This window comes from Hyperoodon ampullatus (assembly GCF_949752795.1).
Source record: "Hyperoodon ampullatus genome assembly, chromosome: 8".
NCBI lineage: Eukaryota > Metazoa > Chordata > Mammalia > Artiodactyla > Ziphiidae > Hyperoodon > Hyperoodon ampullatus.
Genome location: NC_136921.1, coordinates 19824061 through 19851082, shown reverse-complemented (window position 1 = coordinate 19851082; position 27022 = coordinate 19824061). Strand labels below are relative to the sequence as shown.

The 27022-nt window shown below is 45.7% G+C and overlaps 1 protein-coding gene across 3 annotated transcripts; it reads left to right on the top strand.

The window, feature by feature from the left end:
- Positions 1 to 172: 172 nt before the first annotated feature.
- On the top strand, positions 173 to 27022 carry STK36 (serine/threonine kinase 36; the record flags this gene model as incomplete). Of its 3 annotated transcripts, none has more annotated exons than XM_079710235.1 (26): positions 173 to 271; positions 954 to 1094; positions 1205 to 1282; positions 7080 to 7210; positions 7677 to 7926; positions 9351 to 9444; positions 9736 to 9905; positions 10065 to 10252; positions 10781 to 10880; positions 12255 to 12401; positions 15565 to 15744; positions 16686 to 16783; positions 17229 to 17334; positions 19066 to 19216; positions 19403 to 19530; positions 20061 to 20165; positions 20522 to 20620; positions 20707 to 20795; positions 21054 to 21117; positions 21313 to 21423; positions 22701 to 22775; positions 23201 to 23375; positions 23634 to 23781; positions 24012 to 24159; positions 24736 to 25482; positions 26702 to 27022. In XM_079710235.1, 26 exons carry the CDS (start codon positions 188 to 190, stop codon positions 26843 to 26845), a joined length of 3951 nt encoding a protein of 1316 aa, XP_079566361.1. In that variant the 3' UTR covers positions 26846 to 27022. The 3 variants fall into 3 exon arrangements, with proteins under 3 accessions (XP_079566361.1, XP_079566363.1, XP_079566362.1); XM_079710237.1 differs by having other exon boundaries at positions 188 to 271; positions 22764 to 22775; XM_079710236.1 differs by having other exon boundaries at positions 188 to 271; positions 23204 to 23375.

The window sequence follows — 27022 nt, the reverse complement described above, 5'->3', positions numbered from 1 at the left end:
TCTCTACCCTACCTTGTTTATGAGGCCTGGATTGTTATGAAAAAAAAGGAAAAGGAAAGGCGGCTAACGTTAACCTTTCTCCCATGCCCGAACCAGGCCTCCCAGATGTGTGGAACTGTCCCTGGAGCTTCAACCCTTCACCACCATCTCTATCTCCTTCCTTCTGAGGGATCCTGAAATCTCTGTCATGGAAAAGTACCACGTGTTGGAGATGATTGGAGAAGGCTGTTTTGGGAGGGTGTACAAGGGTCGAAGAAAATACAGTGCTCAGGTGGTGAACAAAGAGAGATATCTCTTGGGTGGTATTCCACACCCTCAACTCCAGTGGAGAATGGGGCCAGAATACTGACCTGTATTCCTAGGACACTGATTCCTTCATACTTATGGAATATGAGCTCTGAAATTGGATTACTTGGGTTCAAATCGCAGCTCCTCCACTTTCTAGCCTTAGAACTATAGACAAGTTACTCAGCCTCTCTATGTCTCAGTTTCCTCATCTATAGAATGAAAATAAGAACAGCGTCTTATTGGGGTACGAGGATTAAGTGTGATGTCACACTGAATCACTTAGAACAGTGCTTGGCACCTAGTAAACAGCAATTATTATTATTATTAATATTATTATCTATCATACCATGAAGGAAGGGATAAACCACCTGAACTCTATTCTTCCCTCTTCAGTTTTCCTTCCTTCCCTTTCCCCTAAATCCCTTAAATCTTGAGTTCTTTATCCAGTTCTTTTCCCAGAATCCACCAAAGGGATCTATCTGGCAGAGGCTCTTTCATCCTAGGGTGAGAGCAGGGGAAACCTGGGTAAGGCCAGGAAAGTCGAGTGGGAGACTAGCAAGTATAGTGAGAATTGCTCAAACAATCTGAAGTCTGAGTTCTAGAGCTTTGAGGCTAATGTTTCAATAGTGTGGTTAGGCCTTGACTCTTGACCTTACCACTGACAGGTGGTGGCCCTGAAGTTCATTCCAAAATTGGGACACTCAGAGAAAGAGCTGAGGAATCTGCAACGAGAGATTGAAATCATGCGGGGTCTGCGGCATCCCAATATTGTGCATATGCTTGACAGCTTTGAGACTGACAAAGAGGTGTGCTTTGGTTTTGGGTCACCTCTCGCCAAGAAGAAGGGTCCCAGGAATTTCCCATCCTCAAAATGCATAAATGTGGAGCCATTAGTAGCATTGCCTTCTCCCTGCAGGTGGTGGTGGTGACAGACTATGCTGAGGGAGAGCTTTTTCAGATCCTAGAAGATGACGGAAAACTTCCCGAAGAGCAGGTATTCCTGGCTCAAACTTCTTCCACCCATGACCTCTTCTCAATTTAAGGACTGGTAGCGAGAGCTGAGGGCACGGAGAGTCTCCAGTTTGAAAATCCCCAAGTAAAATATAAGAGTCTAGGTATATGTAGAGGCAGTGTGGTGTGACAGTAAAGTATGTGAACTCTGGAACCCAAATCTCTGAATACAAAGGTTGGGTCTGCCACTTTCTAGCCGGATCTTCTTGGGCAAGTTACTTTAACTTCTCTATTCGCTTTCCTCATTTTTTTTTTTAATTTCCATTACTCTAGGAGGTGGATCAAAAAAGATCTTGCTGTGATTTATATCAAAGAGTGTTTTTCCGGGCTTCCCGTGCTCTGCAACGGGAGAGGCCACAGCAGTGGGAGGCCCGCTTACCGCAAAAAAAAAAAAAAAAAAAAGAGTGTTCTTCCTATGTTTTTCTCTAAGAGTTTTATAGTGTCCAGTCTTACATTTAGTTCTTTTATTTATTTATTATTATTATTTTTTTGCGGTACATGGGCCTCTCACTGTTGTGGCCTCTCCCGTTGCGGAGCACAGGCTCCGGACGCGCAGGCTCAGCGGCCATGGCTCATGGGCCCAGCCGCTCCGCGGCATGTGGGATCTTCCCGGACCGGGGCACGAACCCGTGTCCCCTGCATCGGCAGGCAGACTCTCAACCACTGCGCCACCAGGGAAGCTCACGTTTAGTTCTTTAATCCATTTTGAGTTTATTTTTGTGTATGGTGTTAGGGAGTGTTCTAATTTCATTCTTTTACATGTAGCTGTCCAGTTTACCCAGCAACACTTACTGAAGAGACTGTCTTTTCTCCATTGTATATCCTTGCCTCCTTTGTCATAGATTAGTTGACCATAGGTGCATGGGTTTATCTCTGGGCTTTCTATCCTGTTCCATTGATCTATTTCTATTTTTGTGCCAGTACCATATTGTCTTGATTACTGTAGCTTTGTAGTATAGTCTGAAGTCAGGGAGTCTGATTCCTCCAGCTCCGTTTTTTTCCCTCAAGTCTGCTTTGGCTATTTGGGGTCTTTTGTGTCTCCATACAAATTTTAAGATTTTTTTGTTCTAGTTCTGTAAAAAAAAATGCCATTGGTAATTTGATAGGGATTGCATTGAATCTGTAGATTGCTTTGGGTAGTATAGTCATTTTCACAATATTGATTCTTCCAATCCAAGAACATGGTATATCTCTCCATCTGTTGGTATCATCTTTAATTTCTTTCAACAGTGTCATAGTTTTCTGCATACAGGTCTTTGGTCTCCCTAGGTAAGTTTATTCCTAGGTATTTTATTCTTCTTGTTACAGTGGTAAATGGGAGTGTTTCCTTAATTTCTCTTTCAGATTTTTCATCATTAGTGTATAAGAATGCAAGAGATTTCTGTGCATTAATTTTGTATCCTGCAACTTTACCAGATTCATTGATTAGGTCTAGTAGTTTTCTGGTGGCATCTTTAGGATTCTCTATGTCTAGTATCATGTCATCTGCAGAGAATGACAGTTTTACTTCTTCTTTTCCAATTTATATTCCTTTTATTTCTTTATCTTCTCTGATTTCCGTGGCTAGGACTTCCAAAACTATGTTGAATAATAGTGGCGAGAGTGCACATCCTTGTCTTGTTCCTGATCTTAGAGGAAATGCTTTCAGTTTTGCACCATTGAGAATGATGTTTGCTGTGGGCTTGTCATATTTGGCCTTTATTATGTTGAGGTAGGTTCCCTCTATGCCCACTTTCTGGAGAGTTTTTATCATAAATGGGTGTCCAGTTTTGTCAAAAGCTTTTCTGCATCTATTGAGATGATCATATGGTTTTTCTTCTTCAATTTGTTAATATGGTGTATCACATTGGTTGATTTGCGTATATTGAAGAATCCTTGCATCCCTGGGATAAATCCCATTTGATCATGGTATATGATCCTTTTAATGTGCTGTTGGATTCTGTTTGCTAGTATTTTGTTGAGGATTTTTGCATCTATATTCATCAGTAATATTGGGCTGCAATTTACTTTTTGGAGTATCTTTGTCTGGTTTTGGTATCAGGGTGATGGTGGCCTCATAGAATGAGTTTGGGAGTGTTCCTTCCTCTGCAGTTTTTTGAAAGAGTTTGAGAAGGATGGGTGTTAGCTCTTCTCTAAATGTTTGATAGGATTCACCTGTGAAGGCATCTGGTCCTGGACTTTCGTTTGTTGGAAGATTTTTAATCACATTTTCAATTTCATTACTTGTGATTGGTCTGTTCATATTTTCTATTTCTTCCTGGTTCAGTCTTGGAAGGTTATACCTTTCTAAGAATTTGTCCATTTCTTCCAGGTTGTCCATTTTATTGGCATAGAGTTGCTTGTAGTAGTCTCTTAGGATGCTTTGTATTTCTGCGGTGTCTGCTGTAACTTCTCCTTTTTCATTTCTAATTTTATTGATTTGAGTCCTCTCCCTCTTTTTCTTGATGAGTCTGGTTAATGGTTTATCAATTTTGCTTATCTTATCAAGAACCAGCTGTTAGTTTTATTGATCTGTGCTGTTGTTTTCTTTGTTTCTATTTCTTTTATTTCTGCTCTGATCTTTATGATTTCTTTCCTTCTGCTAACTTTGGGTTTTGTTTGTTCTTCTTTCTCTAGTTCCTTTAGGTGTAAGGTTAGATTGTTTATTTGAGGTTTTTCTTTTTTGTTTTTTTTAATTTATTTATTTATTTATTTATAGCTGTGTTGGGTCTTCGTTTCTGTGTGAGGGCTTTCTCTAGTTGTGGCAAGTGGGGGCCACTCTTCATCGCAGTGTGAGGGGCCTCTCTTGTTGCGGAGCACAGGCTCCAGACGCACAGGCTTAGTAATTGTGGCTCACAGGCCCAGTTGCTCCGCGGCACGTGGGATCTTCCCAGACCAGGGCTGGAACCCGTGTCCCCTGCGCTGGCAGGCAGATTCTCAACCACTGCGCCACCAGGGAAGCCCGAGATTTTTCTTTTTTTTGAGGTAGGCTTGTATTGCTATAAGCATCCCTCTTAGAACTGCTTTTGCTGCATCCCATAGGTTTTGGATCATCGTGTTTTCATTATCATTTGTCTCTAGGTATTTTTTGATTTCCTGTTTGATTTCCTCAGTGAGCTCTTGGTTAGTAGCGTATTGTTTAGCCTCCGTGCGTTCGTGTTTTTTACGTTTCTTTCCCTGTAATTGATTTCTAATCTCATAGCTTGTGGTCTTGATATGATTTCAGTTTTCTTAAATTTACTGAGGCTTGATCTGTGACCCAAGGTGTGATTTATCCTGGAGAATGTTCCGTGCACACTTGAGAAGAAAGTGTAATCTGCTGTTTTTGGATGGAATGTCCTATAAATATCAATTAAAGTTATCTGGTCTACTGTGTTATTTAAACCTTGTGTTTCCTTATTAATTTTCTGTTTGGATGATCTGTCCATTGGTGTAAGTGAGGTGTTAAAGTCCCCCACTATTATTGTGTTACTGTCGATTTCCTCTTGTATAGCTGTTAGCAGTTGCCTTATGTATTGAGGTGTTCCTATGTTGGGTGCATACATATTAATAATTGTTATATCTTCTTGGATTGATCCCTTGATCATTATGTAGTGTCCTTCCTTGTCTCTTGTAACATTCTTTATTTTAAAGTCCATTTTATCTGATATGAGTATTGCTAGTCCATCTTTCTTTTGATTTCCATTTGCATAGAATATCTTTTTCCATCCCCTCACTTTCAGTCTGTATGTGTCCCTAGGTCTGAAGCAGGTCTCATGTAGACAGCATATATATGCGTCATGTTTTTGTATCCATTCAGCAAGCCTGTGTCTTTTGCTTGGAGCATTTAATCCATTCACATTTAAAGTAATTATCAATATGTATGTTCCTATGACCATTTTCTTAATTGTTTTGGGTTTGTTTTTGTAGGTCCTTTTCTTCTCTTGTGTTTCCCACTTAGAGAAGTTCCTTTAGCATTTGTTGTAGAGCTCGTTTGGTGGTGCTGAATTCTCTTAGCTTTTGCTTGTCTGTAAAGCTTTTGATTTCTCCATCAAATCTGAATATGATCCTTGCCGGGTAGAGTAATCTTGGTTGTAGTTTCTTCCCTTTCGGCACTTTAAGTATATCATGCCACTCCCTTCTGGCTTGTAGAGTTTCTGCTGAGAAATCAACTGTTAACCTTATGGGAGTTCCCTTGTATGTTATTTGTAGTTTTTCCTTTGCTGCTTTCAATAATTTTTCTTTGTCTTTAACATTTGCCTATTTGATTACTATGTGTCTCGGTGTGTTTCTCCTTGGGTTTATCATATATGGGACTCTCTGCACTTCCTGGACTTGGGTGGCTATTTCCTTTCCTTTCCCACATTAGGGAAGTTTTCAACTATAATCTCTTCAAATATTTTCTCGGGTCTTTTCTCTCTCTCTTCTCCTTCTTGGACCCCTATAACGCAAATGTTGTTGCATTTAATGTTGTCCCAGAGGTCTCTTAGGCTGTCTTCATTTCTTTTCATTCTTTTTTCTTTATTCTGTTCCGCAGCAGTGAATTCCAGCATTCTGTCTTCCAGGTCACTTATCCATTCTTCTGCTTCAGTTATTCTGCTATTGATTCCTTCCAGTGTATTTTTCATTTAGTTATTGTGTTGTTCATCTCTGTTGGTTTGTTTTTTAATTCTTCTAGATCTTTGTTAAACATTTCTTGTATCTTCTCGATCTTTGCTTCTGTTCCTTTTCCAAGGTCCTGGATCATCTTCACTATCATTATTCTGAGTTCTTTTTCTGAAAGGTTTCCTATCTCCACTTCATTTAGTTGTTTTTCTGGGGTTTTATCTTGTTCCTTCATCTGGTGCATAGCCCTCTGCCTTTTCATCTTGTCTATCTTTCTGTGAATGTGGTTTTTGTTCCACAGGCTGCAGGATTGTAGTTCTTCTTGCTTCTGCTGTCTGCCCTCACTTTCCTCATTTTAAAATGGGAATAATAATAATGTCTACCTCATAAGGCTATTGTGAAGATTAATGAGTTAATTCCTGTAAAGTGTTTGAAAGAGTGCCTGACACAAGTGTTCAATATATCTAGCTATTATTAATGGTGTTGTTATTGTTAGGCACCTCTAGGTAAGAAGGCCCAGTGTGGTGGTACCAGAGAGGCAGGAATGGATAAGCGTTGTGGTTAAGGCAGGATTCACCACCAAGACACAGTGGTTAGCAGTAGGATTTGGTTGAAGACATTCTCCAGCCATATTCATTCTAGGGATTTCTCTGTACTCTAGCAAGTAGGCCCCCTTCAGGACTTCCTGTCACAACATTCTGTTTCCTTCCAAGCATTCATCATTATTTGTAAGCCATCATCTTATTTGTTTTGTCAGTCTTGTTTGTCTGGCTACTTCTCTTGAGAGAAGGGACTTTGTCTTATTTAATAACAGCTAATATATATTGAATGCTAAGTGCCAGGCACCATTCTGAGCAATACGTTACTTTACATGCTTTAACTCACTTATATCCTCACAATGATCCTATGAAATAAGTAGTATCATTATTTTCGCCTTATGGATAGATGATGAATCTGAGAGCCATAAGATAATTTGCATGTGGTCATGCAGTCAGTGAGACTCAATAAATTTTCCTTGAACGAATGAATGAACAAATGAAAGAATGAATGAATAGGGGAGCAAGAACTAAGGAAGGTATCTTGTGAAGCTCTGGAAGAAAGGGAAGGAAGAGAAGATCCCATCAGCAGTAGTATTAGGGTGGAGGCTTTGGGCTCATCAGCAGACTCCTTCTGCTGACTTCTCCTTTCTTCCTCTCACCTGACTGTTTGACCCCTAGGTTCAGGCCATTGCTGCCCAGTTGGTGTCAGCCCTGTACTATCTGCATTCCCACCGCATCCTCCACCGAGACATGAAGCCTCAGAACATCCTCCTTGCCAAGGGTGGTGGCATAAAGCTCTGTGACTTTGGGTGAGGTGCCTGACCTTCTGTCTCTGCTTCCAGTTCTGCAAGGAGCCTTAGACCATATGCTTGACTTCCTTGGGCCTCATTTTAGAACCTGAGCTGGAGACTGGGATTTCTGCTGGGTCTTGGAAGATGGTCTCTTTGTTCAGGTTGGGGATATCTCACACAGTGATAGGTAGCAGTGACCAGCTCTAGTGTTTATTATTTCTCTATTTCTCTGTCTATCTGTCTATCTATCTCACACAGTGGTAGGTAGCAGTGACCAGCTCTAGTGTTTATTATTTATTTATTTATCTATCTATTTTTTGGCCCCACCCCACTGCATGCTCGCTCTGAGTTCCCTGACCAGGGATCGAACCTGCGCCCCCCTGCAGTGTAAGCACAGCATCTTAACCACTGGACTGCCAGGGAAGTCTCTCTTGTTTTTATTGAATATCTTCTTTTTCCATTTTGATTCCATCATCTCCTGCAGATTTGCCCGGGCTATGAGCACCAACACGATGGTACTGACATCCATTAAAGGCACACCACTCTACATGTCTCCAGAGCTGGTGGAGGAACGACCATATGACCACACCGCGGACCTCTGGTCTGTGGGCTGCATACTGTATGAGCTGGCAGTGGGCACTCCTCCCTTCTATACTACGAGCATCTTTCAGCTGGTCAGCCTCATTCGCAAGGACCCTGTGCGCTGGCCCCCCACCATTAGTCCTTGCTTCAAGGTGATGAATACTGAAAGACTGCTTTTGCATCAGAAACCTGTCTCCGTCTGTCCTGTTCCCTTTTCCACAATTTTTTTCCAGAGCTGGGGCTGCACTTTGCAGTTACTTAATTGATGCAGGAGCTGGGGCAAGCTGCCTTGCTTTTGTACTGCAGGGGCTTATTCTGGGAGGGTGATCTGAGGTGTGCCCAACTTGGGAGTAGCAGCCCCTCCTTGGGTCAGGCTGTCCTTTATCAAAATGGAGAGGTAATTTCAGGACACCAGAAACAGATATTGGTCCCTTTACACACTCTCTATTCTACTAATTTCCTATCAGATGCAATGTCCAAATGATTTCTAGATTTGCTAACACAGCTGTCTTCTTCCTGAAAGAATCTTTAGATATCCAAATGGCCAGAGCTAATGGGGCTAGCTCACTGATTAGGGGCAGAGGATAGAGATGGTGCCTTTTTTTTGCAGTTAAATCTCAGCAGGCCAGAGGGAGGGGAGGAGGGAGGAAAAGGAGTTGACCTTTTTTATTTTTCATCTAGGGCAAGATTTGGGCCTTCAATAAAATTTAAATGCAGCCTTCTCCCAGAGTAAAATCTCATTATAACTTTCCTTTGTTTTATCTAAGATGAAAAGAGACAAGTTTCTCCCCAACCTATTTAGCTGGAGGTGGCCCAAATAATTATCAAAAAGAACCTAAACAAAGGAAACATAAGTGGGTGATATACATAAGATATTCATTCTCCCTTAGGGCAGACATGCAGGTATCTCCAGCAAGAGCCAAGGTGTAATGATCACCTTGTTTTAGAACAGGGGTCGTAATCTACTAGTACCTTCTATTCCTATTTCAGGCCCAATTGAGGATTTCCCCAAGGATACCTTATAACAGATGTACCCTTTTCAGACAGTCTCCCTGCCCCGCCACCATCTGAAGACTTGCTGAAAGATTTGTTTTTGAGTGCTCCCAAACACATCTTTACACAATGACTTATGCCTGTGAGTGTGCTTTTAACTGTAAGTGCATTTGTTCCTACCCAGCACAAACAAAACACAGTCAAAGGGAGGGCAAAGTGTAGCAGTTTGGGACCCCCTTGAATGTTTGCTTTCTGAAGATGATTGTGAAGATGACATCCCTCTCTTTCTCTTCTTTTTTTTTTCACTTCACAAAGCTGTTGACATTGAGATTTCTAGTTTTACTTCTGGGGTTCCAAAATGTCCATGGACAGGAATTGGGGCTCCCCAGGAGGTGAGGCAGTGAGGTCTGTTCATGATTTCAGGCAAGGAAATTAGGCCTAAGGATAGGATTAGAGAGGGTGTGATCAAGACCAGCTAGTCTGTTGTAAGAATGCACTCAGGAGTCTTGGTTGGCCGATTCTGATGAGTTTGAGAGAGCCTGTGGAGAAGTGAAGGCTGATGGGGTATCCTTTCTCTCCACAGAACTTCCTTCAGGGACTGCTCACCAAGGACCCCCGGCAGCGTCTGTCCTGGCCAGACCTCTTACATCACCCCTTTATTGCTGGTCGTGTCACCAGTGAGTCCAGGGTTCCCAGGGCTCTTGCACTTCCCTAGTACTCTACCCAATGCAACCCCTGACCCCAACGTCTGGATCCAACATATATTCTTCTCCCCACCAGCTTGAATTTTCTCCCTGGCCCTTTGCGTGACCCTTGCCACTTCCCTTGTAACCCCAATCCCTCTTTGTCACTTTGTCAAAAGGATCTCCTTCCACAGAAGCCTGGAGATGCTGAAGTTGTCTCTGGCCAAATGGAAACAGTGGCGCGGCTCCAGTGTGATCACCTGTCCCCCTCTTCTCTCCTTGCAGTACTAACCGAGTCAGCAGGCCCAGATTTGGGTACCCCATTCACCAGTCACTTACCCCCAGAACTTCAGGTCCTAAAGGACCAACAGGCGCATCGTCTGGCCCCCAAGGGCAATCGATCTTGCATATTGTGGCAAGCCTGTAAGCGCATGGCTGAGGAGGCCAAGCAGAAGGTGTGTGGGGCAGAAGGGCATGTATGACATAGCCAGGCTAGTGACTGGGGGAGTTGGAGAAGGAGGGCGACTTTCTAGGGTTGGGAAAGGGCCACGAATAGGATTCCTAGTGCCTTACGACAACCAAATAGTTCTGACTCAGTGTCTCATTTCCCGCAGAAACACCAGGACACAGGACCTGCCCTCGAGCAAGAGGACAGGACCAGCAAGGTGGCTTCTGGCACAGCCTCTCTGCCCAGACTAAAGGCCACTCCTCAGGAACCAAGCCTCTTGACTGGGGTCTTAGGCTCAGAAATGAAGAGCAGCTGGGCTGAGTGGAGGGCTGGAGAAGCTCCCCCTGCACCTTGGTGAGGAGGGTAGAACCAGGGATTTATAGGATGAGGTCGCTTGCAGATCTTTGGCTCCAGTCAAAGCAAATACAGCATGGTCCCTGTCACTCACTACTGCCTAAATGTAGACAGGGCCCTGGGAGTCTTGAGTCCTGGGTGCCTGAACCCTAATTCCAGGTATTGATACTTTCTTGATTAATCAGGAAACGTGGAAACTTTCCTTTCTCTATATCTCAGTTGTATTGATACATTAACTGAAAAGGAAAGAATCATCTCCACACAAAAGGGAAGATTATTTGAGTTGAGAGCTACGAGTGAAAACTACCAAGGTAGCTTTGAGAAGAAGATCCAAAGTGGGAGGGCAGTCAAGGATATACGCGTAGTGGACCTATCCTGTCCTGGCCAGATCCTAGAAGGAGGTCTCTTCTAGCCAATCCTATATGGCTTATATTTCATTCCTATCCTGGACGTAGAGGGAGGGACAAGTTCATGAACTCTAAGCCTCACAGGTCTGGAACTCATCTTACTCCCTGCTTCCTCTGGCAGGGAAAACTGGATCACCCAGGATTGTGAGCAAGCATTCCCAGAGCTGAGGCCAGAGGTGGTGGGCCAGCAGAGCCTTGATGCAGTGGACCTAGAAAATGAGGTGAGACCTAGGGGCTCCTCCTGGCCTTGTCCCTGCCATGGGATGTTGGGTCTTGGTAGATGTTTTCTAGAACAGTGATTCCCAACCCTCCAAGGAATAGCTCCCTTTGTGTTAAAAATTGCTTTCTTGTTGTTTATAGATTTTAATTGCATAGTATCTGAACATTTAATTATCAAAAATTGGAGTACATAAGTAAAAAGGAAAGTCCCTCTTGAGTCTTATTTCAGTCCCAGAGGTGTCTGTCTCCTTCCAAACTTTTTGTGCTTTTACATATATTTATATATATGCCCACATAGAATATATAGTTTGGCTGTTTTTACATTACTGAGTTCATACCATATGTATCGTTTTGCCTCGTGCATCTCTTACATGATCTGTTCTAGAGATCTTTCTACATCTACTTCAATCTTTTGTTTTTTTTAAGGTTTTAACTTTTTATTTTGAAAACATTTCAAACTTAAAGAATAATTGTGAAAATAGAACCAAGAATTCTTATATACCCTTTCACCCAGATTGACCAATTGTTAAAATTCTGCCACATTTGCTTTATGGTTCTCTTTCTCTATATATGGACACATCATCTTTCTGAATCATTTTAGGGTAAGTGCAGACATGCCCCTTTACTGCCAAATATACTTTAGTGCGTATTTGCTAAGATCAAGGTGATGCACTTGCACCACCTCAGTGCAATTATAGAAGTCAGAAATTTGACACTGATATGATTCTGTTACTTAATCTACAGTCCATATTTAGATTTTGCCAATTGCTCTGGTAATGTTCTTTATAGCAAAAACATGTTTTTCCCCCGGTCCACAATCCAATCCAGTGTTAAGCATTGCATTTAGTTGTTATGCTTCATTAGTCTCCTTTAATCTGAAAGTGTTCCTACTCTTTCTTTGTCTTTCACGCTTGATAGGTTTTAGGTGCACAGGTCAGTTATTTTGTAGAATGTTCCTCAAATTGATACTTCCGCATAATTAGATTCGAGTCATGCATTTTTGGTGGGAACACTACATAAGTGATGCATTGTCAGTACTACAATCTTCTTAACAACTTCTTAGTATGTCCTGATATGTATGTGCCATGGTTGATTATTCCCTTACTGACTGGCTCTATGATGCTTCCAATTTTTTTTATTATAAACCATGCAGTGGGCATCTTTCTAGGTGTCTCTGCCAGTGTTCTCCAAGAGACTTTTCAAGACCCCTCACTTACTGCCAACTCTACCTTTTTAAACGGGTGGCTGAAAAAAATACATCTGTGCCAAAGGAGTCACTGGCCTTTTGCAGTTACTTCATGATTCCCCAGGTTGGGAGCTACTACCCTTGAACCTGACACACTCCTCCTGACCTCTTTCACTCCCTGATGCCTCAGGAGCCAGACAACGATGGTGCTGAGTGGCGGCACCTGCTAGAGACCACTGAGCCTGTGCCCGTCCAACTGAAGGCCCCTCTCTCCCTGCTGTGCAATCCCGACTTCTGCCAGCGCATCCAGAGTCAGCTGCATGAGGCTGGAGGGCAGGTAACCAGCAGAAGCATACCATGGATGAAATTGGAGACTGTTTTCACAGATGAGGCATTAAAAAACGTTGATTGACATAAGGAGAAAGAAAGTTTGTCCCTTTCCTATTCTCTTTCACTCCGTCTGTTTAATTCAAGGAGATTTGCCAACCTCCTTTAGTAATACAGAAAGAGCAGACCTTGGGTTTTTCTTTCTGAAAGGAAAAGTATTCCTCTAGAGCAGGGATCAGCAAACTTTCTGATGGAACTTTTTTAGGCACTGTTGTCCAAGAGGAAAAAATGGAGGATATCATGTAACTACTTCTATAATGAGAGAAAACACATTTCCACAAAATTTTTGACAAAATTAAAAATATGTAACAATTTAAGTGTGTAATATTTTCTAATGCAGGTATACTAATGAGAAGAACGAGATTCTTTTTTAGGGGATAACATCTTGCTTAATTGGTGTTCCTAATTAGTATTCTCTCCTACAAAGCCTTTCCTTGCGTCTCTGAAATGGTGATCTTCTTTCCTGGGAACTCACCAAAGTATGTTGCGTACATCTCTCTCTCTTTTCTTTAAAGTTTTTTAAATTTTATTTTATTTATTTATTTAGGCTGCGTCAGGTCTTAGTTGCGTCATGTGGGGTCTTTCGTTGCGGCAAGTGGGCTTCTCTCTAGTTGTGACGTGTGGGCTCCAGGGCGCTTGAGCTCTGTAGTTTGCAGCACGTGGGCTCCCTCGTTGAGGCGCACGAGCTCGGAAGTTGTGGCGCGTGGGCTTAGTTGCCCCGCGGCATGTGGGATCTTTGTTCCCTGACCAGGGATCGCACCCGCATCCCCTGCATTGGAAGGCAGATTCTTTACCACTGGAAAGAAGTCCCTTTTCTTTAAAGTTTTAAAAAATAATTTTTAGTAAATTTACCAAGTTGTGAAATCATCACCATAACTCAGTTTTAGAATATTTTCATCACCCCAATAAGATGATTCTTAACTATTTACAGTTAATTATCATTCCCACTCCTAGTAACAGGAGACTACTTTCTGTTTATTATATTTGTGTTTTCTGAACATTTCACATAAATATGATCATACAATGTATAGTCTTTGTGTCTGGCTCCTTTCTCTTAGCACAATGTTTTTGAGGTTCATTCATGTTGTAGCGTGTATCAATATTTAATTCCTTTTCATTGCTGATTAATATTCTGCTGTACAGATATATCACATTTTGTTTATCCATTCCACTAATTGATTGAAATTTGGATTGTTTCCAGTTTTTGACTTTTATGAATAATGCTGCTTTGAACATCCATGAGGAAGCCTTTGTGTGGACATATGTTTTCATTTCTCTTGGGTGTATACATAGGAGTGGAATTGCTGGGGCATATAGTAAATTTATGTTTAAGATTTTAAGAAACTGCTGAACTATTTATTTTCCAAAGTGGCTGCACCATTTTACATTCTTACCAGCAATGTATGAGGGTCCTCATTTCTCCACCTCCTTGCCAACATGTATTACTGTCTGTCTGAGTGTAGTCATTTTAGAGAGTGTGAAATAGTATCTCATTGCCATTTTAATTCACATTTTGCTAATGACTAATGTGAGCATCTTCTCATGTGCTTACCAGACATTTGTATTAATATTTCTTCTTTGGTGAAATATCTAATCATTTCTTTGGCTCATTTTTAAGTTGGGTTGTTTTCTACTTGAGTTGTAAGAGTTCTCTGTATCTTCTGGACACAAGACCTTTATCAGATGTATGATTTGCAAATATTTTCTCCCAGTCTCTAATATGTCTTTTTATTCTCATAAGAATGTCTTTTGAAGCACAAAGGTTTTAAATTTTGAAGTCCAGTTACCATTTTTTTCCTTTGTGGATTATGCTTCTGGTGTTGTATCTGAGAAATCTTTTTTAAACCCAAAGTCTTGAAGATTTTCTCCTATGTTTTTTCTAAAAGCTTTCTAGGGCTTCCCTGGTGGCACAGTGGTTGAGAGTCCGCCTGCCGATGCAGGGGACATGGGTTCGTGCCCTGGTCTGGGAAGATCCCACATGCCGCGGAGCGGCTGGGCCCGTGAGCCATGGCCGCTGAGCCTGCGCGTCTGGAGCCCGTGCTCCGCGATGGGAGAGGCCACAACAGTGAGAGGCCCGCGTACTGCAAAAAAAAAAAAAAAAAAGCTTTCTAGACTTTTAGCTCTGACATTTAGGTCTCTGACCCATTATGAGTTGATTTTTGTATATATTGTGAGGTAGGGATATAAGTTCATCTTTTCACATGTGGTTATGTAATCATCCCAGCACCATTTGTTGAAAAGATTCTCCTTTCGCTCTTGAATTACCTTGGCACCCCGCTCCTCTCTTTTGGCCCTTATCTGTCCTCCTTGTGTTGGATAATTTTTCAGTGGGGAAAGAGGTTAACAACTCTGCCTCCAAGGTAAGACTTTCTGAATTAGAATTCCAGCCAAACTACTGTGTGTGATTATTGACTACTTACTTAACCTATCTAGAAGCTTCAGTCTCCTCGTCTATAAAATGGGTAATTGTATTTACTTTACAATCACTAGGGTTATTGTAAAGATTAAGTGAGTAAATAAGTGAACAGATTCAGAACAGTGAGTAGCGTATTGTAAAGCACTTGATGTAAACGTTAGTCTTCTTTTGAAGAATAGCCTTTTAAAAACTAACCATTTAAAAATATAATACTGTCCTGTATAAAAATAAGTGGTAGGTAGGATCTGGCCTGCAGGTCATATTTTGTCAACCCCTGATCCAGAGTTGAATAATATTGTTTTGTCTATCCGGAGTTGAGCAACATTGTTTTGTGCCCATTATTTTTAATTTTCAGAAATGTGTGTGTGTGGTTTCATTTTGTTTTAAGGTGAAGGGCTGGAGAAGGGAGGGAGCAGATAGGAATGTCACTGGGTCTGTCATTGACTGAGGGGAGGTGTTCCCCCCTCCCCCCGGTTTGGTCACCTCTAAGTCAGGTGACCTGGACATCTATATTCCCCTTTCCTGGTACACTTTCCCTGTTTCTCTGTTCTCCTTTTCTGGGTTTTAGATTCCCAAAGAAAGGAATGAGAACATTTGGTCTGCTTTGTCAACATCTTGGGGACACTTGGTATCTGTGACTCTCCTTCCTTTACCTTTCATAATATCGATTACTGTCTTTTTCCCTTGTGTCACCCAGATCCTGAAAGGCGTGCTGGAGGGTGCCTCCCATATCCTTCCTGTGCTCCGGGTCCTGAGCAGTCTTCTGTCCAGCTGCAGTGACTCTGTTCGCTTGTACTCCTTCTGCCGTGAGGTAGGGCTCCCCCGGCTGCTGCTCAGCCTCCTCCGACACAGCCAGGAGAGCAGCAGTATCCAGCAGGTAAGCGCTGCGCCAGGAGCCTCTCAAGACTTACCAGAATTTCTGCTCTTTGGATTTCTTTTCTTTGAATTGCCATCTCTATTTGGCCCAACTGCCTTTTCTTTTCTTCTCCTCCTCTCTAGTTAGTAGATCATGAATTGCAAATTCTCATGCCTTCCGAAGCCAGGCAGATAATGTCATCAGTGAAGTAGACTGTGTGTGACTATATGAATCAGTGGGACTGTGAGAAACTGAGATCTCGTACTCATTCGGAACGGGACATCCTCTCCTCGGCGCCAGCTCACTGTTGCTAGGTGGGAATATGGGCTCAGTGGTGCCAGATCCTGCAATTTTCCAAGAAAAGCTAGAAATACAGATTTTTATGTGCAATTTCCCAATATTTAGAGCACTGTGTTTTGAAAGGTAAAATCCTAGGCTTTACCGGCCTAATTTTATAGAGCAGGGTACTGAGATTCAGAGATTAACTAACTCACACATGGGCACTGCCTTGTCAGTGGTCATGGAGATGATAAGCGGGAGAGCTAGGAGTGAGTCTCAGTGTCCACGTCCCTGTGCTGTGTCCCGACGCAGCTGAGTTGAGAGGCCAGAATGCAGAAATGTTTAACGTGGCCAAGGCTTGGCAGCTGGAAGCTGCACTCTGCTGATGAGTGTCAGTCTTGAGAGTTTTTAAGGAATTTAGGAAAGAATTTGAGCTATTTTGAAAAACAGAACCTCCTAAACTTCAAACTGCTGTTCAGGCCCAAACAAGACACATTTTCTAGCTGTTTACAGCCCGTCGGCCACCACTTTGTTACCTCTGGATCTCCTCTCTCTGTCCAAACGCTCTCTTCCGTCTGTCCCTTTCTGTTTGCTCAGCCTGACTGGATATCTGACACCCTTTTCCCTTAGTCTTTGTTTCCACCCCCTGCATTGCCCTAACTCTCCGTCCTCTTCCCTGGCAGCAGTGTTGGTATGGGACCTTCTCACGGGACCTGACGGCTGTGATTCAGGCCTACTTTGCCTGCACCTTCAATCTGGAGAGGAGCCAGACAGGTGACAGGTGGGATGAGGGGCAGTTTTGCTCTGTTGGCCAGTTTGGCTTCAGTTTCTACCCCCATTTCTTCCCATCCCCATTAGGAAGAGGCTAAGTAAGGAGAAGCCATGATTTGTGCCAGGTTTAGGGGTCAGCTGAGTGACCTCTTAGAGTCCACCTAGTCCTCTTAAGGACCCCGAGACATCTCCAAGTTTGCCCATGGAATTTCAGGTTCTAAGGGTTAGCAGTCATGCTAAATGGAAGGCGCAGGGTGTGAATAAGCTAGAGAAAATGACAAAGAGGCCTGGAGGTATGTATGTGCGACTGTGTGTGTGTGTGAGGGGAGAGGCGAGAGAGCACTCTGATGTGTTCCTTTGCAGAGATTCTCCCACCTGCCCTGAACTGACCCATTCACAACACGTGGGCTTTTAGTAGAGAGATGAGAAGAAACCACGGACTCATTGTTTCCTAGCCTACAGGTATTTCAGGAGGCTGCCAACCTCTTTCTGGAGCTCTTGGGGAAACTACTGGCCCAACCAGATGACTCCAAGCAGACTTTGCGGAGGGACAGCCTTATGGTAATCTGCTCCGCCTTCCAGATTTCTGTCTGTGGTTTTCCCTGTGTTTCTCCCATCCTCTTTCTTATGGCTCTGTAGGGTTAGATCGAGGTAATACAACAAATGTTTGTTGAATGCCAGCTATGTGCCATATGCCATCTGAGTAAGAGAAAGTTCCCATCTTCAAGGGATCAGGGCTAGTCTAATAGGAGAGATGTGATCCAGGACAACAGTGTGAAAAGTACATTAGAACTTCATGTAAAATGTAGAAGCACCACTGAAGAAGACTAACGCTACTTGGAGGGTCATAGAAGAAATCTTTTTTTTTTTTTTTGGACCCGCCACACAGCATGTGGGATCTTAGTTCTCTGACCAGGGATTGAACCCACGCCCCCTGCAGTGGAAGCACGGAGTCTTAACCACTGGACCGCCAGGGAAGTCCCTAAGGGTCATAGAAGAAATCTTGAAGAAGGAAGTCATCTCTGCTAGGATTTGAAGAATGCACAGAAGTTTGCCAGGTGGATGAGGCAGGAAAGTAGGGAGGACATTCCGGGTAGAAAGAGCAACCTATATTAAAGCCCAGAGGCATTAAGCAGTGTGGCCTATTTTAGGGAACCACAAATAGAAGTATTTCTTCTTGAATAGACTTACAGATCAGCTAGTATTCCCAACCTTATTTGTCCTACAGACTAGTAACCTATGTGGGTTCTCTCTCCTGGACTCTGGAGGTGAGAGATGGGAAGGGAGGCTTGAAAGAGAAAATGGTTGAGTTCTGACTGATCTCAGAGGAGACAGAGAGGAACATGTTCAAGGAAGGAAACGGATGCCTGGTCGTTGTTCAGACTGGAAACTGGGAGCACAGATTTGGGCTACATTCCTACTTCCAGCTAGCAGCTAACAGTCCATTCAGTCTCTCTTTTTTTTAAATAAATTTATTTATTTATTTATTTTTGGCTGCATTGGGTCTTCATTGCTCCGCACAGGCTTTCTCTAGTTGCGGCGAGCGGGGGCTACTCTTCGTTGCGGTACGCGGGCTTCTCATTGCAGTGGCTTCTCTTGTTGCGGAGCACAGGCTCTAGGTGCGCGGGCCTCAGTAGTTGTGGCTCACGGGCTCTAGAGCGCAGACTCAGTAGTTGTGGCACTTGGGCTTAGTTGCTCCCCAGCATGTGGGATCTTCCCAGGCCAGGGCTCGAACCCGTGTTCCCTGCATTGGCAGGCAGATTCTTAACCACTGCGCCACCAGGGAAGCCCAGTCTCTTCTCTTCTGAGAGCCCATTTTAACATCCCTCACCCTTTCCGGTCAGGAAGCTTTTACCATCTAACGTAAATTTTGGCCAGTAGTGACTCACATTATTGGTCAGCACTTCTCATGTGTCATCGTGCACTGAGTAGCATGGGGAGTTTGGAATAAATTCCCCACCTCTCGAAATTCTGAATCAATAAGACTGGGTTGGGAAGGACCCGTGAATCCCCAGGAATTCTTATACTCAGGGTCTACAGATAATACCTTGAGAAACAACATCTAGGGAGCAGCTGATCAGAATAAAAGGATCAACACCTGAAATTCCTGTCCTTGAAATGTGAAGGCAGTTATAGTGCACTTTCTGTGTGAGGAATCCTTAGAGTCCATCAGCTGGTCCCCCTGGGTTTCTCTCCTCCTTTCTCAGGTTCTCTGGGCACCCCCTGCTCCTTACCCTAAGTCCAGTCAGTTTTTTGATGTGCCTGCTGTTAACCCTGCCTTGTCTCCCTTAGTGCTTTACTGTTCTGTGTGAAGCCATGGATGGGAACAGCTGGACCATCTCCAGAGCTTTCTACTCCAGCCTGATGACCACACAGCGGGCTGTGTTGGACGGGCTCCTTCATGGCTTGACAGTTCCACAGCTCCCTTTCCACAGCCCCCCAGGTAACTGGAATGGGAAGGTAAGGTTCTCTCGACCTACTTGTCGAGTAGGTCCAGCTCTGCTCTTTCTCCTGCCATTACCTAGAATAGGCCTGGCATTTAGTGAGTGTTAAATAACTATGAACTGAGGGAAAGAATGGGGAATCTGAAACAACCAACGCCTTGCTGCATTCTTTGCCTTTCTCGCAGGAGCCCCCGAGGTGAGCCAGCCGCTTCAGGAGCAGAGTGGGGATCTGCCTGGAGCCATCTCCTCGGCACTGGCAGCCTTATGCACTGCTCCTGTGGGGCTGCCTGGCTGCTGGGAAGCCAAGGAGCAGGTCTGAGCTGCAATTTTTTTGTCCCTGTCCTCCCTGTTGCCAGAGTAGGGGAGGCTGGCCCAGCTTTTCAGAAAGGCAGAAAAACAAGCTTTTATGCCTCCCTTTACTCAGTACTTCCAGAAACAGATGCTCCCACTAGGTTTGGGCCACTTGTAGAACATAATGTAGCCAAAATCCCAGAGCCCTTGGCCAGCTTATGAGAGAGCTCAGTGACAAACTGCCCATGTGGTGGGGTAGCTGATCTGAAGCCACCAGTGATGCTTCCTCAAGGGTTCAAGATTCAGACTTCCTGCTCCCTTTTGGCCAGCAACACTTTCCTCTGTACCTACCTGCAGTGGGACTTAACTAGGTCTTGCCTTTTGGTTCTCCACTGGCCATGAAGACTGGGAATGGAATGGGGGCTGAGGTTCCTGGTGAATCTGGGGAAGAGTGGCTAGCAAGGGGTTGAGAGTCCTGATTAGTTGGAGATATGAGAGGAATGGGATTGGAATAATGGGAATGGGATTGAGTCTTCAGGTATGTCTCTACAGATCTCTCGGCATTTGGCAAACCAGCTCACTGAAGACAGCAACCAACTGAGGTCATCCCTCATCTCTGGCCTGCAGCATCCCATCCTGTGCCTACACCTTCTCAAGGTACTGCCTTCCCATTAACTCTTGGCTTTCAGACTTCTTTTTCACCCCAAGGACTAAGAGAGAGAGAAAGAGACACTGAGAGAAATGAGAGACCCCCCGCCTTGGAGGACCCCTTTCTGCTTTCAAAATTGTTCAGCTGAGATGGCCCTACTGTCAGCCAGTCCTCAGCAGAACTGAGAAGTGTCTGCATCTCACAGTCTTTCAGCAAGAGGCAGAAGTGGCCTGAATTTCTCTAATATCCCTAATTGTGGATCCTAGATCTGTCGAGAGGCTAGCCTGCTTTCAGCTGAGCCTTTCAATCTAGGAGCCCAGGGGCTGCCCTGCCTCCCTGACAGACTCCTTCCCACTCCCTTTAGGTTCTCTACTCCTGCTGCCACGTAAGTGAGCCCCTGTGCCGTCTTCTAGGGCAAGAGCCCCTGGCCTTGGAGTCAGTGTGGAAGTTGGTCCAGGGCAAGGTAGGCCAGCAGCACGAGTGGGCATCTCTTGGGGGCCCCACCATCTCAATCAGAGGAGCCTCTGGTATCTCGGGTTTCCTTTGTAGGTAAAGGTAGTGGATTGGGAAGAGTCTGCTGAAGTGACACTGTACCTCCTCTCCCTTCTTGTCCTTCACCTCCAAGATCTGCCTTCTGGGTGAGTCATAAAGCAGGGTCTCTCCACTGAAACCTTCCACCCACGTAGCTCACCCAGACATGGATTGTGGGGAGTGACACCCTACAGCCTATCCTTAGGAGGGATTGGGACAGAGAGTGTGAGGGTTTCTGTACAAAGAAGAGACCTAGATTCCCACCAACTTTGTGCCTTGGAGGTGGACATGCAGCCTAGGTGGAGAGTGCCATCCAAGGGAGAGGGCAGGCCACGCAGCAGCCTTGGTGTATCTCTTTATTCCAGAATGGAGAAGCTAGGCAGTGAGGTTGCTACTGTCTTTACCCATTCACACGTCGTCTCTCTGGTGGTGAGTTTTCAACCTTCATCTTCCTCCACTTTTCACCCTATCATCCCACCCTTCTGCAAGCAGGAGAGTCATTTCCTAATTTGCAGCTGTTTGTGAGGCGTTCTTCTGGACCAGGACAGAGAAATAAATCCTCTCTGCCTGTCCCGAGTACCATTCAGATGCGGACATTCCTCCGCCTTGTCTAACTCTCCACAGAGCGCGGCAGCCTGTCTGTTGGGACAGCTTGGTCAGCAAGGGGTGATTTTTGACCTCCAGCCTGTGGAGTGGATTGCAGCTGCCACACATGCCCTGTCCGCCCCTGCTGAGGTGAGCTCTACCAGGGAATGCAGACACGCGTTTTCTCTGAGTCAACTAAGGTCTGCGTTCAGGGAGAAAGACAAATGCCAGCAAGCCTAGAGTAAACTAAGGAGTGTGAGAGAATCAAGGCGTCTTTCCTGTCCTATTCTTCTGCCCTCAGATAATAGATCCCTCTGAGCCCAGACTGTCAGGGCTTTAAGTTTGTTGTTAACTTGCACGACCTCTGATGGGGGAGGGGGAGGCATCCTGTGTGTGTGTGTGTGTGTGTGTGTGTGTGTGTGTGTCTCTCTCTCTCTCTCTCTCTCTCTGTCACTCTGGCACTTGCCTCCTGAAGGATCTCCAGCCTCTCTCCTCTCCAGTCCATTTTCTTCACTGTCACCAAAGTGAGCTTTCTTAAAGGAAAACCTGCCCATTTGTTCAACCAGTAATTATTTCACACATAAATATAGTAGTGAGTACCAGGCACTAGTCTTGGCTCTGAGAATACAGTAGTGAAGGGAGAGAAAAAAATCTCACCCATGTGGAGCTTGTGTAAGTCCTCAGTGGCTTCGCACGGTTTCTGGGTTAATGTCTAAATTGGTCAGCAGGCTACTCAAAGGTCATCTGTTCCCTCTGGGCTCTCTAATCCTGCTCCACCAAAGAGTTAACATTTCCAAAGTTCACTGTGGTCTCTCACGACCTGCCTTTATGGAAGCTGTGACCTCTCCCTTCCTCGTCTGCCTTTATGGAAGCTATGACCTCTCCCTTCCTCATCTCCCTTTTATTTTATTTTATTTTAATTTTTATTTATTTATTTATTTTTTAACATCTTTACTGGAGTATAATTGCTTCACAATGGTGTGTTAGTTTCTGCTTTATAACAAAGTGAATCAGTTATACATATACATCTGTTCCCATATCTCTTCCCTCTTGCATCTGCCTCCCTCCCCCTCATCTCCCTTTTAAACTTTTAATCCCATCAGTGTCCTACCTCCAGGGGGCAGAGTTAGCACTCTCAACTGTGTCCCCTTCCCTCTCCACAGCCCTCCCTCACAGCCTCTCTTGTTGCAAGCATCTTCCTAAACTGTAATGGTTTGTCTGGCTGCTTGCCCTACTGACTGTGTGTCTTTAGGACAGAGTTAGTCATCGAACGAATAGGCAGGAGCCAAGACTCCTAAGTCCAAAAGAACTCTCCCCACTCCACCAGGCTGAAGAAGAACTTCTGCCTGACTTGGAGTTGGGAGCACAGGCCTGTGTGGTCACCTCACCCCTCTCAGATCTGCTCTCTTCCCACCTCTCTCCGACAGGTCCGGCTGACTCCACCGGGTGGCTGTGGATTCTATGATGGCCTCCTCATCCTTCTGCTGCAGCTGCTCACCCAGGTACAGCTGCATCCTAGGACGGATGGGAAGTAAGGAGAGCTGCTTTGGGGAGCCGCTGGCCAATAGGAAGGAAGAAGCAACACAGTCACCTGTCCTCTCAAACTGCCTGTGATGGCCTTAAATTGGGCCCATCTGCCGTCAGTACGGACCCTTTAAGGGGAATCAGTCAGCTACGTCCCTTGGGATTCAATGGGAAGAAAGCTGTAATTCCCTGGTTTCCAGTAGACATACACATGGGTTGAGAGGTCAGGGGTTAAGATGTGATAAGCGAGGGAACTGGGACAACAGGGAAATCCTAGGTGGGAAAACAGAAGGAATTATTTCTGGGACTCCTCTTCCTCGTAGGTCAGGGACAAGAGTGAAAAAACGCATTTTGACTCCTGTCTTGGACCTCCTCGTTTACCCTCATTCAATTTTGTCTCTAGCAGGGGAAGGGTAATCCAGTAAGTGTCGTGGCTAGCTCAGAAATGTGGACCGTTCTGTGGCACCGCTTCTCCATGGTGCTGAGGCTCCCTGAGGAGGCATCTGTACAGGAAGAGGAGCTGTCACTGTCCAGTCCACAAAGCCCAGAGCCAGACTGGATGCTGATCTCACCCCAAGGTATCTTTCCAACAGCACGGCCCCTTTTGTCGGGCCAGTGTGTTGATTCCTCTTCAAGAGGAAACAGCCTAGAACTGGGTTAGCCCATGGAGGTGGCTACTGCTGCTGCTGCCTGTGGAGAGGGTGGCAGAGTCTCTGCTGGAGCTGCTCAAGGACGGGGAAGAGACTGAACAGGTGGTAGCCCCGAGAGCCTGGGGGACGCAGGGGCATCCTGACCTCTTGCCTGCTCCACTGGATCTCCGTTCTTGGTGTTTCCAGGCATGGCAGCCCTGCTGAGCCTGGCCATGGCCACCTTTACCCAGGAACCCCAGTTATGCCTGAGCCACCTGTCTCAGCATGGAAGTATCCTCATGTCCATCCTGAAGCATCTGCTTTCACCCAGCTTCCTGCATCAACTGACCGAGGCGTGAGTTGGAGCTAGAGGAGGGAGACTAGAAAATTCAATGTTGGCTGTTGGGGGTAGGAGGAGGGGAAGGCAGGAGAGAAAGAGCTGACAGCTTGAGCTATGAGGCAAGAAAGGGGATTACTGAGGTTGGGGAAGGAGAGCTGGACTAGGGAATTTGAGAAGAGTCGGGGGAAGAAAGCTAAGGGGTGGGTGCACCAGACTGAGTATATTCTTCCACTCTCCCCCCTTAGGCCTCAAGGGCCTGAGTTTCTCCCCGTGGTGGTGCTCTCTGTGTGCCAGCTCCTTTGCTTCCCCTTCGCCCTGGATGTGGACGCTGACCTCCTGGAAGGTGTCTTGGCTGACCTCACAGACTCAGAAGTCACAGCCCACCTGCTGCAGGTACTGGGGAAGCTACCCAGGCAGGAAGGTGGGAGAGGAAGGTGGCCCAACCTTGTGTACTCAAATTCACTTCCCGACAGCTCCGGGGGTTTCCCAGGCCCCTGTAGGAGTGCAGCACCTGGCTTGGTCTAAGAGTTGAGTGGAGAAAGCATTCGGGCCTGAACAGAGGCATGTGGTTGGAGCTGGGCTGATGCCTCTTCTCTCCATCAGTCCAATATCTGGATTCACCTGGAGCCCAGGGGGGCGGATATCTGAGTCTAGGCCCTGGAGACTCAGCTCCTCAGCTGGGAATCACTTCCTTGGAAATTGTGGGCATTAAGCAGTGAGCGGGTCTCTGAAGCAGAGACACTAAGTCCTTGCAGAGCAAGGCATGGACTTGGGAAGAACCTGTTCTCCTGGGCTCCACGTTGTGTCTCACGTGCGGTGATGTGGCTCAGGTCTTCCGGCTCTCTGTGGTATTCTCACCAGAGTTTGGCTTTTCTCTCTCCCAGACTGTGGGCTCTGTCTCATTATCTAGCTGCAGTGTATTCTCCCTCTCCCTGAGCTCTTTTGCCTGCACCCCTCCCCCTTCTCCAGGTCTGCTGCCACCATCTTCCACTGACACAAGCCGAGCTGCCCATCAGTCTGCTCACACGCCTGGCCCTCTCGGAGCCCCTCTCTCTCTACCAGTTTGTGAGCACAGTAGCCGCCTGCCCTACAACCACCATCTCATTCCTCTCAGCTGCCCTCCTGGGTGACCAGCCGCTGCTGACCTCTGACCTTCTCTCCCTCCTGGCCCACACCGCCCGGGTACTGTCTCCCAGCCATTTGTCCTTTATCCAAGAACTCCTGGCTGGCCCCGATGAATCCTATCGGCCCCTGCGCAGCCTCCTGGGCCACCCAGAGAATTCTGTGCGGGCCCGTACTTACGGGCTCCTGGGACACTTGCTCCAGCACAGCGGAGCCCTGCGTGGGGCCCTGCAGAGCCAGCTGGGGCTGCTCAACCTTTTGCTGCTGGGGCTTGGAGACAAGGACCCTGCTGTGCGGCGTGGTGCCAGCTTTGCTGTGGGCAATGCAGCCTACCAAGCTGGTCCCCTGGGGCCTGCCCTGGCAGCTGCAGTGCCCGGTATGACCCAGCTGCTTGGAGATCCTCAGGCTGGTATCCGGCGCAATGCCGCATCAGCTCTGGGCAACTTGGGGCCTGAGGGTTTGGGGGACGAGCTGTTACGGTGCCACGTACCCCAGCGGCTCCTAGAGGTGGCGTGTGGAGACCCCCAGCCAAATGTGAAGGAGGCCGCCCTCGTTGCCCTCCGGAGCCTCCGACAGGAGCCCTGCATCCATCAGGTACACCTGAGGGGACTTAGGAATCACCATGTTGGGGCTGGTTTTCACAACATTTTTCTGAGATAGTCTTTAAGGAATTGGGACATCTAGAAACCCAAGCTGTATCCTTCTCTGGGAGCAGGAAACCCAGGGGCCGTGACTTGGTCATGAGTTTTTCATCTAGTATTTCACACCTGGAGAAGGGAGGGGACCTGGAAGAGGGCTCCATTGGGCTAGGAGATGCCTGGGATCTCAAGTACCAGTGTTTCTGTCTTCTGGAGGCTGTGCAGGAGGGAGGTGAGGGAAGACTAGACGTTGAGGTATAGAGTGGTTTCATTCTGAGGGCCACGAAGGTGTTAACTATCTTTTTTAGCACTTACCATGTGAAAAGTACCATTCTAAGCATTTTACCTTTATTATCTGGTTTAAGCTTTGCTTCTCATTTTGCAGGCAATGAAACTGAGGCGCAAAGAATTTAATAACTTGTCCAAGTTACAAAGCTAATATGTAGGATTGGACTTTTGAACTCAAGAGTCTAAGTCCAGAGCCCATGCTCTTTTTTTTTTTCCTTTGGCTGCCACACGGCATGCGGGATCTTAGTTTCCTGACCAGGGATTGAACCTTTGGCCCCTGCAGTGAAAGCATGGAGTCTTAACCATTGGACCACCAGGGAAGTTCCTGGAGCCCATGTTCTTAACCACTGCTTTACTCTGTTTTTTCTTTTTTCTGCTCAATTTTCAGTATATAAACAGCCCAATGGAAAAAGCATACATCTACCTATGATAAAGCTAAACCTCCAAATTATAATAGTTCAATGTGGTAGCATTGGGTGGTTCATGCAGAAGAGAAGTTTTGACAGGATGGTTATGATATATATTAGAGTTTTTTGGCAATCTGTGTGGGGAAATAATAAAAGGGATTCTTGGTGGTAAGGAGGTCCAGACCCACTGGCTGGGAGTCTCACCTTTTGGCTTACTTTTACTGCTGCCTTTGTTACCTCTTCCTGGGGACAAGTGCATAGGTCCTTTGGTGCCTTGGTTTCATGGTCTGTAACCAAAGAGATTGTAAATAGACCTCTGGTCCTGGTGGTTCCTGTCCCCAAGGTCTGTCTTCTCCCATACAACCTATTTTGAGCCCCCAAGAGCTCATTTTCTTTTTCTTCCTTTTCTAGAGTGGGAATTGCTGGGCCAAATCACAGTCCTCTGCATGTCAAGTTCTATCATCTCTCTCTATCCCACAGGTGCTGGTGTCCCTGGGTGCCAGTGAGAAATTAGCCTTGCTCTCTCTGGGGAATCAGTTACTGCCACATAGCAGTCCCAGGCCGGCCTCTGCCAAACACTGCAGGAAACTCATTCACCTCTTGAGGCCAACCCACAATACATGACCCCAGATTCCTGGGGTCCAGCCTCCAACCTTCATTGCCCTACTGTTGCCAACCCTTCCTTTTTCTGCTCTACAAGCCACCAACTCAACCAAGAGCTAAAGAGACTGAAAGAGATAAGCTGCCAATCAACTGATTTGAGAATGAGAACCTAGAAGAGATTTATGTATAAAGTTCCTT